The sequence below is a fragment of the Pristiophorus japonicus genome, chromosome 15 (assembly GCF_044704955.1).
Source record: "Pristiophorus japonicus isolate sPriJap1 chromosome 15, sPriJap1.hap1, whole genome shotgun sequence".
NCBI lineage: Eukaryota > Metazoa > Chordata > Chondrichthyes > Pristiophoridae > Pristiophorus > Pristiophorus japonicus.
The window spans coordinates 95,681,962-95,697,234 of NC_091991.1; the positions used below are offsets into that span (position 1 = coordinate 95,681,962).

The following is a 15,273-nucleotide window of genomic DNA, read 5'->3' on the forward strand; positions in this document are numbered from 1 at the left end:
TCCACGACGGTCAAAATGTGAGAGGCGTTGCAATTGGCACAACGGCAGCAAAACTCTGGTCTGCGGATGCCACCTCCAGGTGAAAGAGCTTGTCTCGGTCAGGCATGTGGCGTCCATTACAGCAGCTTAAGCAGGGACACAACCGTGGTATGTTAGGCTGTTCAATCATGTGCCGCACAATCCGCTTCGCCCTTTAATAGTTCATATAGGGGTTTGGCCAGCTCTGCAAATCTGGGAATAAATGAGCGTTGGTATCCCACCAGTCCCAAGAAGGAACAAAGTGCCGTTTTGGATGCAGGCAATGGTAAACGCTGAATCACATCGATCTTAAGGCACTTCGGTCCCACAGTAAGCCCTAAAAATATCACTTCTGGTTCTAATAATCGTGCCTTCTTTGGGTTAATTTTTAGTCCAGCCTTCAGAAGAAAGTCCAGTAACTCCTCCATTTGGGCAATATGAGTCCGTTTGTCAGGTGTAGCAAGCAAAAGTTCGTTGCTATACTACAGCAGACATTCGGGTCTCAAGAAAGGTTTCAGTGCCTGAGCCATCCGTTTGTGGAATATAGTCCATGCATTGTGAAATCCTTGAGGCAAACATAGCCATGTTTAACTTCGATCTTCAAAGGCTAAGGCAAATTTATACTGACCCGCTGCCTGAACAGGAATACTCCCGAACAGGAATACACCAGACCAGGAATACTCCCGAACAGGGATACTCCATGTCATGTATTCAACCAGCAATGTAACCCATGTATAAACTGACCTAAGTTGTACACCGTGAGAACACTGACCACTAGGTGGGAGACACTCCTAACCTGGACCTTCAGGTATAAAAGGGGAAGCTCCACCCACCTTCATCACTTGAGTGCTAAGGAATAAAGGGCAGGTCACAGACTGACCTCTCAAGCATGGGCCTCGTGTGCATTTATACTGTATATAAGGACATATCAATGGCGACAAGAAACTGGGATTTAAACCACGCGAGCATGGCCACTAGCAGAACAGACGAGAGGTACTGTGTTAAGGAATGGTTTGGACAGAGATTCAACATTGTTAAAGCAGCACACAGTTCTCCAGGCAGACAAGGGCAGTCGGGCATGCCCCAACATGTAGTCGAACCCAGAGGGGGAGTTCGACAGAGACAATGGCAAGCTGAACAGCAATTCACGCCATTGCAAGGGACAATGCGGCCAGTAATGGGGCCATCAACACCTGTTAATGGTGCACTCAAGGACAATAACAGGGGCAGTCGGACGATCGACTGGCAAGGGACCTTTTGTTTCAAACCGCAACTCATGCTGGAGGCGTGGAGGCACACACTCAGCCGGAGTTTGCAGAGATGAGCAAAATACCTGCAGAAATTGCAGAAATGGACACTGGGGGAAATCGCTGGAAGCTGAAGTGAGTTCGTGTGGAGCACGTATACAGTTCATACACCAGGACGCCACCGATAATGATGAAAGTGCTCCTCAATGGCATCCCAGTATCAATGGAGCTAGACACGGGTGCCAGCCAGTCCCTGATGGATATCAAACAGTTCGAAAAGTTGTGGGCATCCAAGGCCAGGAGGCCAAAATTATCGCCGATTGACGTACAGCTACGGACATACACAAAGGAGATCATTCCGGTGCTAGGCAGCGCCACGGTAGTCGTAACCCACAAAGATTCGGAGAACAGACTGCCACTCTGGGTTGTCCCGGGGGATGGTCCCGCACTACTGGGGAGGAGTTGGCTTGCTGTCATGAACTGGAAATGGAGCGATGTCAATGCAATTTCCTCTGTGGAGCGAGTATCGTACTCACAGATCCGGGACAAATTTGACTCATTATTTCAACACGACATTGGCACTTTCATGGGGGCCAAGGTAGTGATTCACATAAACCCGGACGCCAGGCCAGTACACCACAAGGCCAGAGCGGTGCCGTACGTGATGCGGGAAAAGATAGAAGGCGAATTGGACCGCCTGCTGGGGGAAGGCATCATCTCGCCAGTCGAATTCAGTGACTGGCGGATGGGTCGGTCAGGATATGTGGCGATTACAAGGCCACCATCAATCGGGTGTCACTCCAAGACCAGTACCCGCTACCGAGAACAGAGGACCTCTTTGCGACGCTATCCGGTGGCAAACTTTTTTCAAAATTGGACCTGACCTCAGCTTACATGACCCAGGAGCTGGCGAGTGAGTCGAAGAAGCTGACCACTATCACGACACACAAGGGGTTGTTTGAGTACAACAGATGTCCGTTCGGGATTCGCTCGGCCGCCGCGATCTTCCAATGAAATATGGAAAGCCTCCTCAAGTCGATTCCAGGGACGGTGGTTTTTCAGGACGACATCCTCATTACAGGTTACGATACTGAAGAACACCTCCTGCTACGCAGACTGGACCGGGTAGGTCTGCGACTGAAAAAGGCGAAGTGCGTCTTCCTAGCACCAGAGGCAGAATTCCCGGGGATGAGGGTAGCAGCAGACGGGATCAGCCCTACTGCGTCCAAGATGGAAGCGATCCAGAGAGCACCCAGACCCTGTAACACGACGGAGCTGCGTTCGTTCCTGGGGCTCCTGAACTATTTTGGTAACTTTCTTCCCAAATTGAGCACGCTGCTAGAGCCGCTACACGTGCTCCTACACAAAGATCGTGAATGGGTCTGGGGGGACAGCCAGGAAAGGGCTTTTAATAGAGCATGCAATTTGTTATGTTCCAACAATCTGTTAACGCTATATGACCCATGTAAGAAACTTGTATTCACGTGCGATGCGTTGTCCTATGGTGTCGGGTGTGTGTTGCAGCATGTCAATGCCAAGGGTCAGTTACAGCCGGTAGCTTATGCCTCCAGAAGTCTGTCCCAGGCAGAAAGGGGCTACGGGATGGTAGAAAAGGAGGCGCTCGCAAGTGTATTTGCGGTAAAGAAAATGCACCAGTACCTGTTTGGCAGGAAATTTGAACTGGAGACAGATCACAAACCCCGAACGTCCCCTTTGGCCGACAACAAGGCCATAAATGCAAATGCATTGGCCCGCATACAGAGGTGGGCACTCACGTTAGCTGCCTATGACTACACAATTCGGCACAGAGCGGGCACCGAAAACTGCGCCGATGCACTCAGCAGGCTCCCACTAGCCACCACTGAGGGGGCTACCGAGCATGCTGCTGAGATGGTCATGGCTGTTGAAGCTTTCGGAAGCGAAGGCTCACCCGTGACAGCCCGTCAGATTAAAGTCTGGACAAATAGAGACCCGCTATTGTCTCTAGTCAAGAAATGTGTCCTGAATGGGGACTGGGCAGCCACGTACAGGGCATGCCCTGAGAAATTTAAACCATTTCACAGGCGCAAGGATGAACTCTCGATTCAGGCCGATTGCCTACTATGGGGAAACCGCGTAGTCATGCCCCAGATGGGAAGAGAGGTGTTCATCAGAGAACTCCACAATGGGCACCCGGGCATTGTCACGATGAAGGCAATTGCCAGGTCACACGTTTGGTGGCCAGGGATAGATGCAGATCTGGAACTTTGTGTTCGCAGGTGCAACACGTGTGCCCAGCTGGGCAATGCACCCAGGGAAGCCCCTCTTAGCCCTTAGCCCCTGGCCATGGCCCACCAAGCCTTGGTCACACATCCATGTGGACTACGCAGGTCCTTTCATGGGGAAAATGTTTTTGGTTGTCGTCGACGCCTACTCCAAATGGATCGAGTGTGACATTTTAAATTCAAGCACATCCTCTGCCACGGTAGAAAGTCTACGGGCAATGTTCGTCGCCCACGGTCTACCGGATGTCTTGGTCAGCGACAATGGCCCGTGCTTCACAAGCACTGAATTCCAGGACTTCATGGCAGGCAATGGAATTAACCATGTTAGAACAGCACCGTTCAAGCCGGCCTCAAACGGCCAGGCAGAACGAGCAGGTAATAAAACAGGGGATGCTCAGAATCCAAGGGGGTTCCCTACAAAGCCGCTTATCACGCCTCCTGTTGGCCGACAGATCCCGACCACACTCACTCACAGGGGTTCCACCCGCAGAGCTACTAATGAAAAGGACTCTCAAAACCCGGTTATCCCTTATACACCCCACCATGAAAGAAATTGTCGAGAGCAGGCGCCAGTCACAATATCACTACCATGACAGGAATGCGAGGGCGCTATGTATTGATGTAAATGATCCTGTTTTTGTCCTCAACTACGCTGCAGGGCCCAAAAGGCTCGCAGGCACTGTGATTGCCAAAGAGGGAAATAGGATTCTGGTAGTTAAACTTACCAATGGACAAATCTGCCGCAAACATGTGGATCAAACAAAAAGGAGATTCAGCAACCCCATAGAAGAAGCAGAGGAAGAACACGATATAGAGTTCACTCCACCACAGGTGACCGAACCCAGGGACCAAAGGGAGGAGAGCCCAGTCACTGTGGGCAGTCCGGACAGGCCTGAGGCACCGCAAACAGCAGACACTCAGGCCAGCGCCCAACAACCGGAGCCCCAACTCAGGCGCTCTACAAGGGAGCGTAAACCACCAGAGAGACTCAACCTGTGACCCCAATAAGACTTTGGGGGGGGAGGTGATGTCATGTATTCAACCAGCATTGTAACCCATGTATAAACTGATCTAAGTTGTACACCGTGAGAACACTGACCATTAGGTGGGAGACACTCCTAACCTGGGCCTTCAGGTATAAAAGGGGAAGCTCCACCCACCTTGAGTGCTAAGGAATAAAGGACAGGTCACAGACTGACCTCTCAAGCATAGGCCTTGTGTGCATTTATACTGTATAGTAAGGACGTATCACTCCAGACCAGGAATACACCAGACCAGGAATACACCAGACCAGGAATACTCCCGAACAGGAATACTCCAGACCAGGAATACACCAGACCAGGAATACTCCCGAACAGGAATACTCCAGACCACGAATACACCAGACCAGGAATACTCCCGAAAAGGAATACTCCAGACCAGGAATACACCAGACCAGGAATACTGCTGAACAGGAATACTCCAGAGCCCATTTGAAATGTCCATGGTTGGGAAGTAGTATCTACTTGATGGATTCTGGGTCAGGGAGTGGGGGGCTCCCAAGCAACAGGCTCAATCTGGGGTTACATCGAACGGTAATCAATTGTTAGACGTGAACTATCCTCAGCTTTCTTAACTGGAAGGTTGGAGAATTAGTGGTAAAAGTCAAACTGGATATCGGGAGTGTGTGTATTATAGAACTGGATATCGGGAGTGTGAGTATTATAGAACTGGATATCGGGAGTGTGAGTATTATAGAACTGGATATCGAGAGTGTGTGTATTATAGAACTGGATATCAGGAGTGTGAGTATTGCAGAACTGGATATCGGGAATGTGTGTATTCTAGAACTGGATATCAGGAGTGTGAGTATTGCAGAACTGGATATCGGGAATGTGTGTATTCTAGAACTTGATATCGGGAGTGTGTGTATTATAGAACTGGATATCGGGAGTTTGAGTATTATAGAACTGGATGTCGGGAGTGTGTGTATTATAGAACTGGATATCGGGAGTGTGTGTATTATAGAACTGGATATCAGGAGTGTGAGTATTGCAGAACTGGATATCGGGAATGTGTGTATTCTAGAACTTGATATCGGGAGTGTGTGTATTATAGAACTGGATATCGGGAGTTTGAGTATTATAGAACTGGATGTCGGGAGTGTGTGTATTATGGAACTGGATGTCGGGAATGTGTGTATTATTGAACTCGATGTCGGGAGTGTGAGTATTATAGAACTGGATATCGGGAATGTGTGTATTATGGAACTGGATATCGGGAGTGTGTGTATTATAGAACTGGATATCAGGAGTGTGAGTATTATAGAACTGGATATCGGGACTGTGAGTATTATAGCACTGGATATCGGGAGTGTGTGTATTATAGAACTGGATATCGGGAGTGTGTGTATTATAGAACTGAGTATCGGGAGTGTGTGTATTATAGAACTGGGTGTCGGGAGTGTGAGTATTACAGAACTGGATGTCAGGAGTCTGTGTATTACAGAACTGGATGTCGGGAATGTGTGTATTATAGAACTGGATATCGGGACTGTGAGTATTTTTCAACTGGATATCGGGAGTGTGTGTGTGAAAGAACTCGATATCCAGAGTGTGAGTATTATAGAACTGCATATTGGTAGTGTGTATATTATTGAACTGGGTATCGGGAGTGTATGTATTAGAGAACTGGATATATATCAGGAGTGTGTGTATTATAGAACTGGATATCGGGAGTGTGTGTATTATAGAACTGGATATCGGGAGTGTGAGTATTATAGGACTGGATATCGGGAGTGTGTGTATTATAGAACTGGATATCGGGATTGTGAGTGTTATAGAACTGGATATCAGGAGTGTGTGTATTATAGAACTGGATATCGGGAGTGTGTGTATTATAGAAATGGATATCGGGAGTGAGAGTATTATAGAACTGGATATCGGGAGTGTGTCTATTATAGAACTGAATGTCGGGAGTGTGTATTATAGAACTGGATGTCGGGAGTGTGAGTATTATAGAACTGGATGTCGGGAATGTGTGTATTACAGAACTGGATATCGGGAGTGTGAGTATTATAGAACTGGATGTCGGGAGTCTGTGTATTTTCGAACTGGATGTCGGAAGTGTGTGTATTATAGAACTGGATATCGGGAGTGTGTGAATTATAGAACTGGGTATCGGGAGTGTGAGTATTATAGAACTGGATGTCGGGAGTCTGTGTATTATAGAACTGGATGTCGGGACTGTGAGTATAATAGAACTGGATATTGGCAGTGTGTGTATTATAGAACTTGATATCGTGAGTGTGTGTATTATAGAACTGGATATCGGGTGTGTGAGTATTATAGAACTGGATATGGGGAGTGTATTATAGAACTGGGTATCGGGAGTGTGAGTATTATAGAACTGGATGTCGGGAGTCTGTATTATAGAACTGGATGTCGGGAGTGTGAGTATTATAAAACTGGATATCAGAACTGTGAGTATTATAGAACTGGATATCGGGAGTGTGTGTATTATAGAACTGGATATCGGGAGTGTGAGTATTATAGAACAGTATATCGTGTGTGTGAGTATTATAGAACTGTATATCGGGACTGTGAGTATTATACAACTGGATATTGGGAGTGTGTGTGTGAAAGAACTTGATATCCAGAGTGTGAGTATTATAGAACTGCATATTTGGAGTGTGTGTATTATAGAACTGGATATCGGGACTGTGAGTATTGTACAACTGGATATCGGGAGTGTGTGTGTGAAAGAAGTGTATATCCAGAGTGTGAGTATTATAGAACTGGATATCGGGAGTGTGTGTATTATAGAACTGGATATCGGGAGTGTGAGTATTATAGAACTGGATATCGGGAGTGTGAGTATTATAGGACTGGATATCGGGAAACTCTATTATAGAACTAGATACCGGGAGTGTTTCTATTACAGAACTGGATATCGGGAGTGTGTGTATTATTGAACTGGTTATCGGGAGTGTGAGTATTATAGAACTGGATGTCGGGAGTCTTTGTATTATAGAACTGGATGTCGGGAGTGTGTGTATTATAGAACTGGATATCGGGACTGTGAGTATTATACAACTGGGTATCGGGAGTGTGTGTGTAAAAGAACTGGATATCCAGAGTGTGAGTATTATAGAACTGGATATCGGGAGTGTGTGTTTTATAGAACTGGTTATCAGGAGTATGTGTATTATAGAACTGGATATCGGGAGTGTGAGTATTATAGAACTGGATGTCCGGAGTCTGTGTATTATAGAACTGGATGTCGGGAATGTGTGTATTATAGAACTGGATATCGGGAGTGTGAGTATTATAGAACTGGATATCGGGAGTGTGTGTATTATAGAACTGGATATCGGGAGTTTGTGTATTATAGAACTGGATATCGGTAGTGTGTGTTTTATAGAACTGGATATCAGGAGTTGTGAGTATTATAGAACTGGATATCTGGAGTATGTGTATTATAGAACTGGATATCGGGAGTTTGTGTATTACAGAACAGTATATCGGGAGCGTGAGTATTGTAGAACTGGATACCTGGAGTGTGATTATTATAGAACTGGATATCGAGAGTGAGAGTATTATAGAACTGGATGTCGGGAGTGTGTGTATTATAGAACTGGATATTGGGAGTGTGAGTATTATAGAACTGGATATCGGGAGTGTGAGTATTATAGAACAGTATATCGGGTGTGTATTATAGAACTGGATATCGGGACTGTGAGTATTATACAACTGGATATTGGGAGTGTGTGTGTGAAAGAACTTGATATCCAGAGTGTGAGTATTACAGAACTGCATATTGGGAGTGTGTGTATTATTGAACTGGATATCGGGACTGTGAGTATTTATCAACTGGATATCGGGAGTGTGTGTAAAAGAACTGGATATCCAGAGTGTGTGTATTATAGAACTGCATATTGGGAGTGTGTGTATTATAGAACTGGATATCGGGACTGTGAGTATTTTTCAACTGGATATCGGGAGTGTGTGTGAAAGAACTGGATATCCAGAGTGTGTGTATTATAGAACTGCATATTGGGAGTGTGTGTATTATTGAACTGGATATCGGGAGTGTGAGTATTATAGAACTGGATATCGGGAATCTGTATTATAGAACTGGATATCGGGAGTGTGTGTATTATAGAACTGGATGTCGGGAGTGTGTGTATTATAAAACTGGATATCGGGAGTGTGTGTATTATAGAACTGGATATTGGGAGTGTGTATATTATTGAACTGGATATCGGGAGTGTATGTATTCTAGAAGTGGTTATTGGGAGTGTGAGCATTATAGAACTGGATATATATCAGGAGTGTGTGTATTTCCGACCTGGATATCGGGAGTGTGTGTATTACAGAACTGGATATCAGGAGTGTGAGTATTATAGAACTGGATATCGAGAGTGTGTGTATTATAGAACTGGATATCGGGAGTGTGTGTATTATAGAACTGGATATCGGGAGTGTGTGTGTATTATAGAACGGGATATTGGGAGTGTGTGGATTATAGTACTGGATATCGGGAGTATGTGAATTATAGAACTGAATATCGGGAGTGGGAGTGTTATAGAACTGGATGTCGGAAGTGGGTGTATTATAGAACTGGATATTGGGAGTGTGTATATTATTGAACTGGATATCGGGAGTGTATGTATTATAGAAGTGGTTATTGGGAGTGTGAGCATTATAGAACTGGATATATATCAGGAATGTTTGTATTTTTGACCTGGATATCGGGAGTGTGTGCATTATAGAACTGGATATCGGGAGTGTGAGTATTATAGAACTGGATATCGAGAGTGTGTGTATTATAGAACTGGATGTCGGGAGTGTGAGTATTATAGAACTGGATATCGGGAATGAGTGTATTATAGAACTGGATATCGGGAATGTGAGTATTATAGAACTGGATATCGGGAGTGTGTGTATTATAGAACTGGATGTCGGGAGTGTGTGTATTATAAAACTGGATATCGGGAGTGTGTGTATTATAGAACTGGATATCGGGAGTGTGAGTATTATAAAACTGGATATCAGGAGTGTGAGTATTGCAGAACTGGATATCGGGAATGTGTGTATTCTAGAACTTGATATCGGGAGTGTGTGTATTATAGAACTGGATATCGGGAGATTGAGTATTATAGAACTGGATGTCGGGAGTGTGTGTATTATGGAACTGGATATCGGGAGTGTGAGTATTATAGAACTGGATATCGGGAGTGAGTGTATTATAGAACTGGATATCGGGAGTGTGTATATTATTGAACTGGATATCGGGAGTGTATGTATTCTAGAAGTGGTTATTGGGAGTGTGAGCATTATAGAACTGGATATATATCAGGAGTGTGTGTATTTTCGACCTGGATATCGGGAGTGTGTGTATTATAGAACTGGATATCAGGAGTGTGAGTATTGTAGAACTGGATATCGAGAGTGTGTGTATTATAGAACTGGATATCGGGAGTGAGTGTATTATAGAACTGGATATCGGGAATGTGAGTATTATACAACTGGATATCGAGAGTGTGTATTATAGAACTGGATATCGAGAATGTGTGTATTGTTGAACTGGATATCGGGAGTGTATGTATTATAGAACTGGATATCGGGAGTGTGTGTATTATAGAACTGGATATCGGGAGTGTGAGTATTATAAAACTGGATATCAGGAGTGTGAGTATTGCAGAACTGGATGTCGGGAATGTGAGTATTCTAGAACTTGATATCGGGAGTGTGTGTATTATAGAACTGGATATCGGGAGTTTGAGTATTATAGTACTGGATATCGGGAGTGTGTGTATTATAGTACTGGATATCGGGAGTGTGTGTATTATAGAACTGGATATCGGGAGTGTGTGTATTATAGTACTGGATATCGGGAGTGTGTGTATTATAGAACTGGATATCGGGAGTGTGAGTATTATAAAACTGGATATCAGGAGTGTGAGTATTGCAGAACTGGATATCGGGAATGTGTGTATTCTAGAACTTGATATCGGGAGTGTGTGTATTATAGAACTGGATATCGGGAGTTTGAGTATTATAGAACTGGATGTCGGGAGTGTAAGTATTATAGAACTGGATATCGGGAATGTGTGTATTATGGAACTGGATGTCGGGAATGTGTGTATTATAGAACTCGATGTCGGGAATGTGTGTATTATGGAACTGGATATCGGGAGTGTGTGTATTATAGAACTGGATATCAGGAGTGTGAGTATTATAGAACTGGATATCGGGACTGTGAGTATTATAGCACTGGATATCGGGAGTGTGTGTATTATAGAACTGGATATCGGGAGTGTGTGTATTATAGAACTGAGTATCGGGAGTGTGTGTATTATAGAACTGGATATCGGGAGTGTGTGTATTATAGAACTGGATATCGCGAGTGTGTGTATTATAGAACTGGATATCGGGAGTGTGTGTGTATTATAGAACGGGATATCGGGAGTGTGTGTATTATAGAACTGGATATCGGGAGTGTGTGTGTTATAGAACTGGATATCGGGAGTGTGAGTATTATAGAACTGGATATCGGGAGTGTGTGTATTATAGAACTGGATATCGGGAGTGTGTGTATTATAGAACTGGATATCGGGAGTTTGAATATTATAGAACTGGATATCGGGAGTGTGTGTATTATAGAACTGGATATCGGGAGTTTGAATATTATAGAACTGGATATCGCGAGTGTGTGTATTATAGAACTGGATATCGGGAGTTTGAATATTATAGAACTGGATATCGGGAGTGTGTGTATTATAGAACTGGATATCGGGAGTGTGTGTATTATAGAACTGGATATCGGGAGTTTGAATATTATAAAACAGGATATCGGGAGTGTGAGTATTATAGAACTGGATATCGGGAGTGTGTGTATTATAGAACTGGATATCGGGAGTTTGAATATTATAGAACAGGATATCGGGAGTGTGAGTATTATAGAACTGGATATCGGGAGTTTGAATATTATAGAACTGGATATCGGGAGTGTGTGTATTATAGAACTGGATATCGGGAGTTTGAATATTATAGAACAGGATATCGGGAGTGTGAGTATTATAGAACTGGATATCGGGAGTGTGAATATTATAGAACTGGATATCGGGAGTGTGAGTATTATAGAACTGGATATCGGGAGTGTGTGTGTTATAGAACTGGATATCGGGAGTGTGTGGATTAAATAGAACTGGACAGTGGGGAGTTTTTTTTATTCGTTCACTGTTTCTGGGCGATGCTGACAAGGCCGGCATTTATTGCCCATCCCTAATTGCTCCTTGAGAAGGTGATGTTGAGCCGCCTTCTTGAACCCCTGCAGTCCGTGTGGGTAAGGTACTCCCACAGTGCTGTTAGGGAGGAAGTTCCTGGATTTTGACGCAGCGACGTTGAAGGAATGGCGATATATTTCCAGCTGAGCATGTTGTGTGACTTGGAGGAGAACGTGGAGGTGGTGGTTTTCCAATGCACCTGCTGCCCTTTTCCTTCTCGGTGGTAGAGGTCGTGGGTTTGGGAGATGCTGCCAAAGAAGCCTTGGCGAGTTGCTGCAGTGCATCTTGTAGATGGTACACACTGCAGTCACAGTGCGCTGGTCGTGGAGGGAGTGAATGTTTAAGGTGGTGGATGGGGTGTCAATCAAGCGGCTGCTTTGTCCTGGATAGTGTCGAGCTTCTTGAGTATTGTTGGAGCTGCACTCATCCAGGCAAGTGGGGAGTGTTCCATCATGCTCCTGACTTGTGCCTTGTAGGCTTTGGGGAGTCAGGAGGTGACCCAGTCTCTGACCCGCTCTTGTTGCTCTTTATGTGGCTGGTCCAGTTAAGTTTTTGGTCAATGATGACCCCCAGAATGTTGATGATGGGGGATTCGCCGATGGTAATGGCGTTGAATGTCAAGGGGCAGTGGTTAGACTCTCGCTTGTTGGAGATAATCTTTCCCTGGCACTTGTATGGAGAGAATGTTATTTGTCACTTTTCAGCCCAAGGCTAAATGTTACCCAGGTCTTGCTGCATGCGGGCACGGACTGCTTCATTATCTGAGGTGTTGCGAATGGAACTGAACACTGTGCAATCATCAGTGAACATCCCCACTTCTGACCTTATGATAGAGGGAAGGTCATTTATGATTGGCTGAAGATGTTTTGGCCTTGGACACTGCCCTGAGGAACTCCTGCAGTGATGTCCTGGGGCTGAGATGTTTGACCTCCAACCACCACAACCATCTTCCTTTGTGCTGGGTATGACTCCAGCCAGTGGAGAGTTTTTCCCCTGATTCCCATTGACTTTAGGGCTCCTTGGTGCCACACTCGGTCAAATGCTGCCTTGATGTCGAGGGCAGTCACTCTCACCTCACCTCTGGAATTCAGCTCTTTTGTCCATGTTTGGACCAAGGCTGTAATGAGGTCTGGAGCTGAGTGGTCCTGGCGGAACCCAAACTGAGCATCGGTGAGCAGGTTATTGGTGAGTAAGTGTTGCTTGATAGCACTGTCGACGACACCTTCCATCACTTTGCTGATGATTGAGAGTAGCCTGATGGGGCGGTAATTGGCCGGATTGGATTTGTCCTGCTTTTTGTGGACAGGACATACCTGGGCAGTTTTCCACATTGTCGGGTAGATGCCAGTGTTGTAGCTGTACTGGAACAGCTTGGCTAGAGGCGCGGCTAGTTCTGGAGCACAAGTCTTCAGCACAACAGCCGGGATGTTGTCGGGGCCCATAGCCTTTGCTGTATCCAGTGCGCTCAGCCGTTTCCTGATATCACGTAGAGTGAATCGAATTGGATGAAGACTGGCCTCTGTGATGGTGGGGACCTCAGGAGGAGGCCAATATGGATCATCCACTCGGCACTTCTGGCTGAAGATGGTTGCAAGTGCATCAGCCTTGTCTTTTGCACTACATGCTGGGCTCCGCCATTATTGAGGACTTGGTGTTGATGCTGATGTTGGGTGCTGAGTGCACGATTACTGTTGGTGCCCGTGTGTGAACCACCCCCAGTGTCAGAGAACACCAGCTTCCCTCACGTCGCATGGACCATCTCCCATCCATTTCACCCATTCATTAGTTTTTATTTCTTTTCCTTTTTCCCAATGTAGCCTCTGACGCTCCCCCATTTCGGAATGAAGCGGTTCGAGCGTGGTTGGATTCCCTGTCTGGAGGTAGTTTTGTTTCTCTAAAGCAAGCCTGAGCATCAACTGCTTCTCTTCTGGTCCTGTCAGAGTGAGCATGTCAGTGGGGGTCACGGGGTCAGTGACATATTATGTCAGGGAGGGGGTGCCGGGGAGGGGAGTGGGTGTGGGGGAGGGGAGGGGAGGGGGAGAGGTCATGGAGGGGAGGTGTCGGGGAAGGGGAGTCGGGGAGGGGAGGGGGAGTCGGGGAGGGGAGGGGGAGTCGGGGAGGGGAGGGGGTGTCGGGGAGGCAGTGTCGAGGAGGGGAAGAGGAGTCGGGGAGGGAGTGTCGGGGAGGGGAGGGGGAGTCGGGTAGGGGAGGGGGAGTCGGGTAGGAGAGGGACTGTCGGGGAGGGGAAGGGGTGCCGTTGAGGAGAGGGAGTGTCGGGAAGGGGAAGGGGAGGGGGAGTCGGGGAGGGGAGGGGGTGCCGGGGAGGAGAGGGAGTGTCGGGGAGGGGGTGTTGGGGAGGGGAGGGGGAGTCGGGGAGGGGAGGGGGAGTCGGGGAAGGGAGGGGGAGTCGGGGAGGGGAGGGGGTGTCGGGGAGGGGGGTGGTGCCGGGGAGGGGGGTGGTGCCGGGGAGGGGAGGGGAGGGGGAGTCGGGGAGGGGAGGGGGTGCCGGGGAGGGGGTGTCGGGGAGGGGAGGGGGTGTCAGGGAGGGGGAGTCGGGGAGGGGAGGGGTTGCCGGGGCGGGGGTGTCAGGGAGGGGGCGTCGGGGAGGGGAAGGGGTGCCGGGGGGGGGAGGGGGAGTCGGGATGGGGAGGGGGAGTCGGGTAGGGGAGGGGGAATCGGGTAGGGGAGGGGGAGTCGGGTAGGAGAGGGACTGTCGGGGAGGGGAAGGGGTGCCGTTGAGGAGAGGGAGTGTCGGGGAGGGGAGGGGGTGTCGGGGAGGAGAGGGAGTGTCGGGGAGGGGAGGGGGTGTCGGGGAGGAGAGGGAGTGTCGGGGAGGGGAGGGGGTGTCGGGGAGGGGAGGGGGTGTCTTAAGGAGAGGGAGTGTTGGGGAGGGGAGGGGGAGTCGGGGAGGGGGTGTCGGGGAGGGGAGGGGGTGCCGGTGAGGAGAGGGAGTGTCGGGGAAGGGAGGGGGAGTCGGGGAGGGGATGGGGTGTCGGGGAGGAGAGGGAGTGTCGGGGAGGGAAGGGGTATTATTGCTTCGCTCGTGTTGCCCACTGTGAATGTCTTCAGTTGGACGCTTGGCTCAGTAGATGTGTGAAGAAGCTTTACTCTGCTTGCTGAACTAGCTGTTTGACCCGATAACAGGAAACATTGAGAGGAACTCACTGCGCTCTCAGTAACTGGAGTGATGGAGCTGGCATCTTCAGTCTCACTGCACAATGTCTGCAACTGGATTGAGTGAGAGTGAGAGTGACTGGGGGAGAGAGAGAGAGACTGGATCTGTGGGAGAGAGAGAGAGAGAGACTGGGTCTGTGGAAGAGAGAGAGAGACTGGTCTGTGGGAGAGAGAGAGAGACTGAGACTGTGGGAGAGAGAGAGAGACTGGGTCTGTGGGAGAGAGAGAGACAGACAGACAGACTTGGAGGGGGGCGGGAGAGAGACTGGGGGAGAGAGAGAGAGAGACTGGGACGGGGGGA

General features: G+C 47.6%; 1 protein-coding gene across 3 annotated transcripts in view; it reads left to right on the top strand.

Moving 5' to 3' along the window:
• mical3a (microtubule associated monooxygenase, calponin and LIM domain containing 3a) overlaps window positions 1-15,273 on the top strand; it is a 637,446-nt gene that overhangs the window by 531,979 nt on the left and 90,194 nt on the right. For all 3 annotated transcript variants that reach the window (XM_070900720.1, XM_070900722.1, XM_070900721.1), the window contains one exon: window positions 13,616-13,678. In XM_070900720.1, coding sequence (XP_070756821.1) covers window positions 13,616-13,678 — 63 coding nt within the window. The remainder of the gene's footprint in view (window positions 1-13,615; window positions 13,679-15,273) is intronic.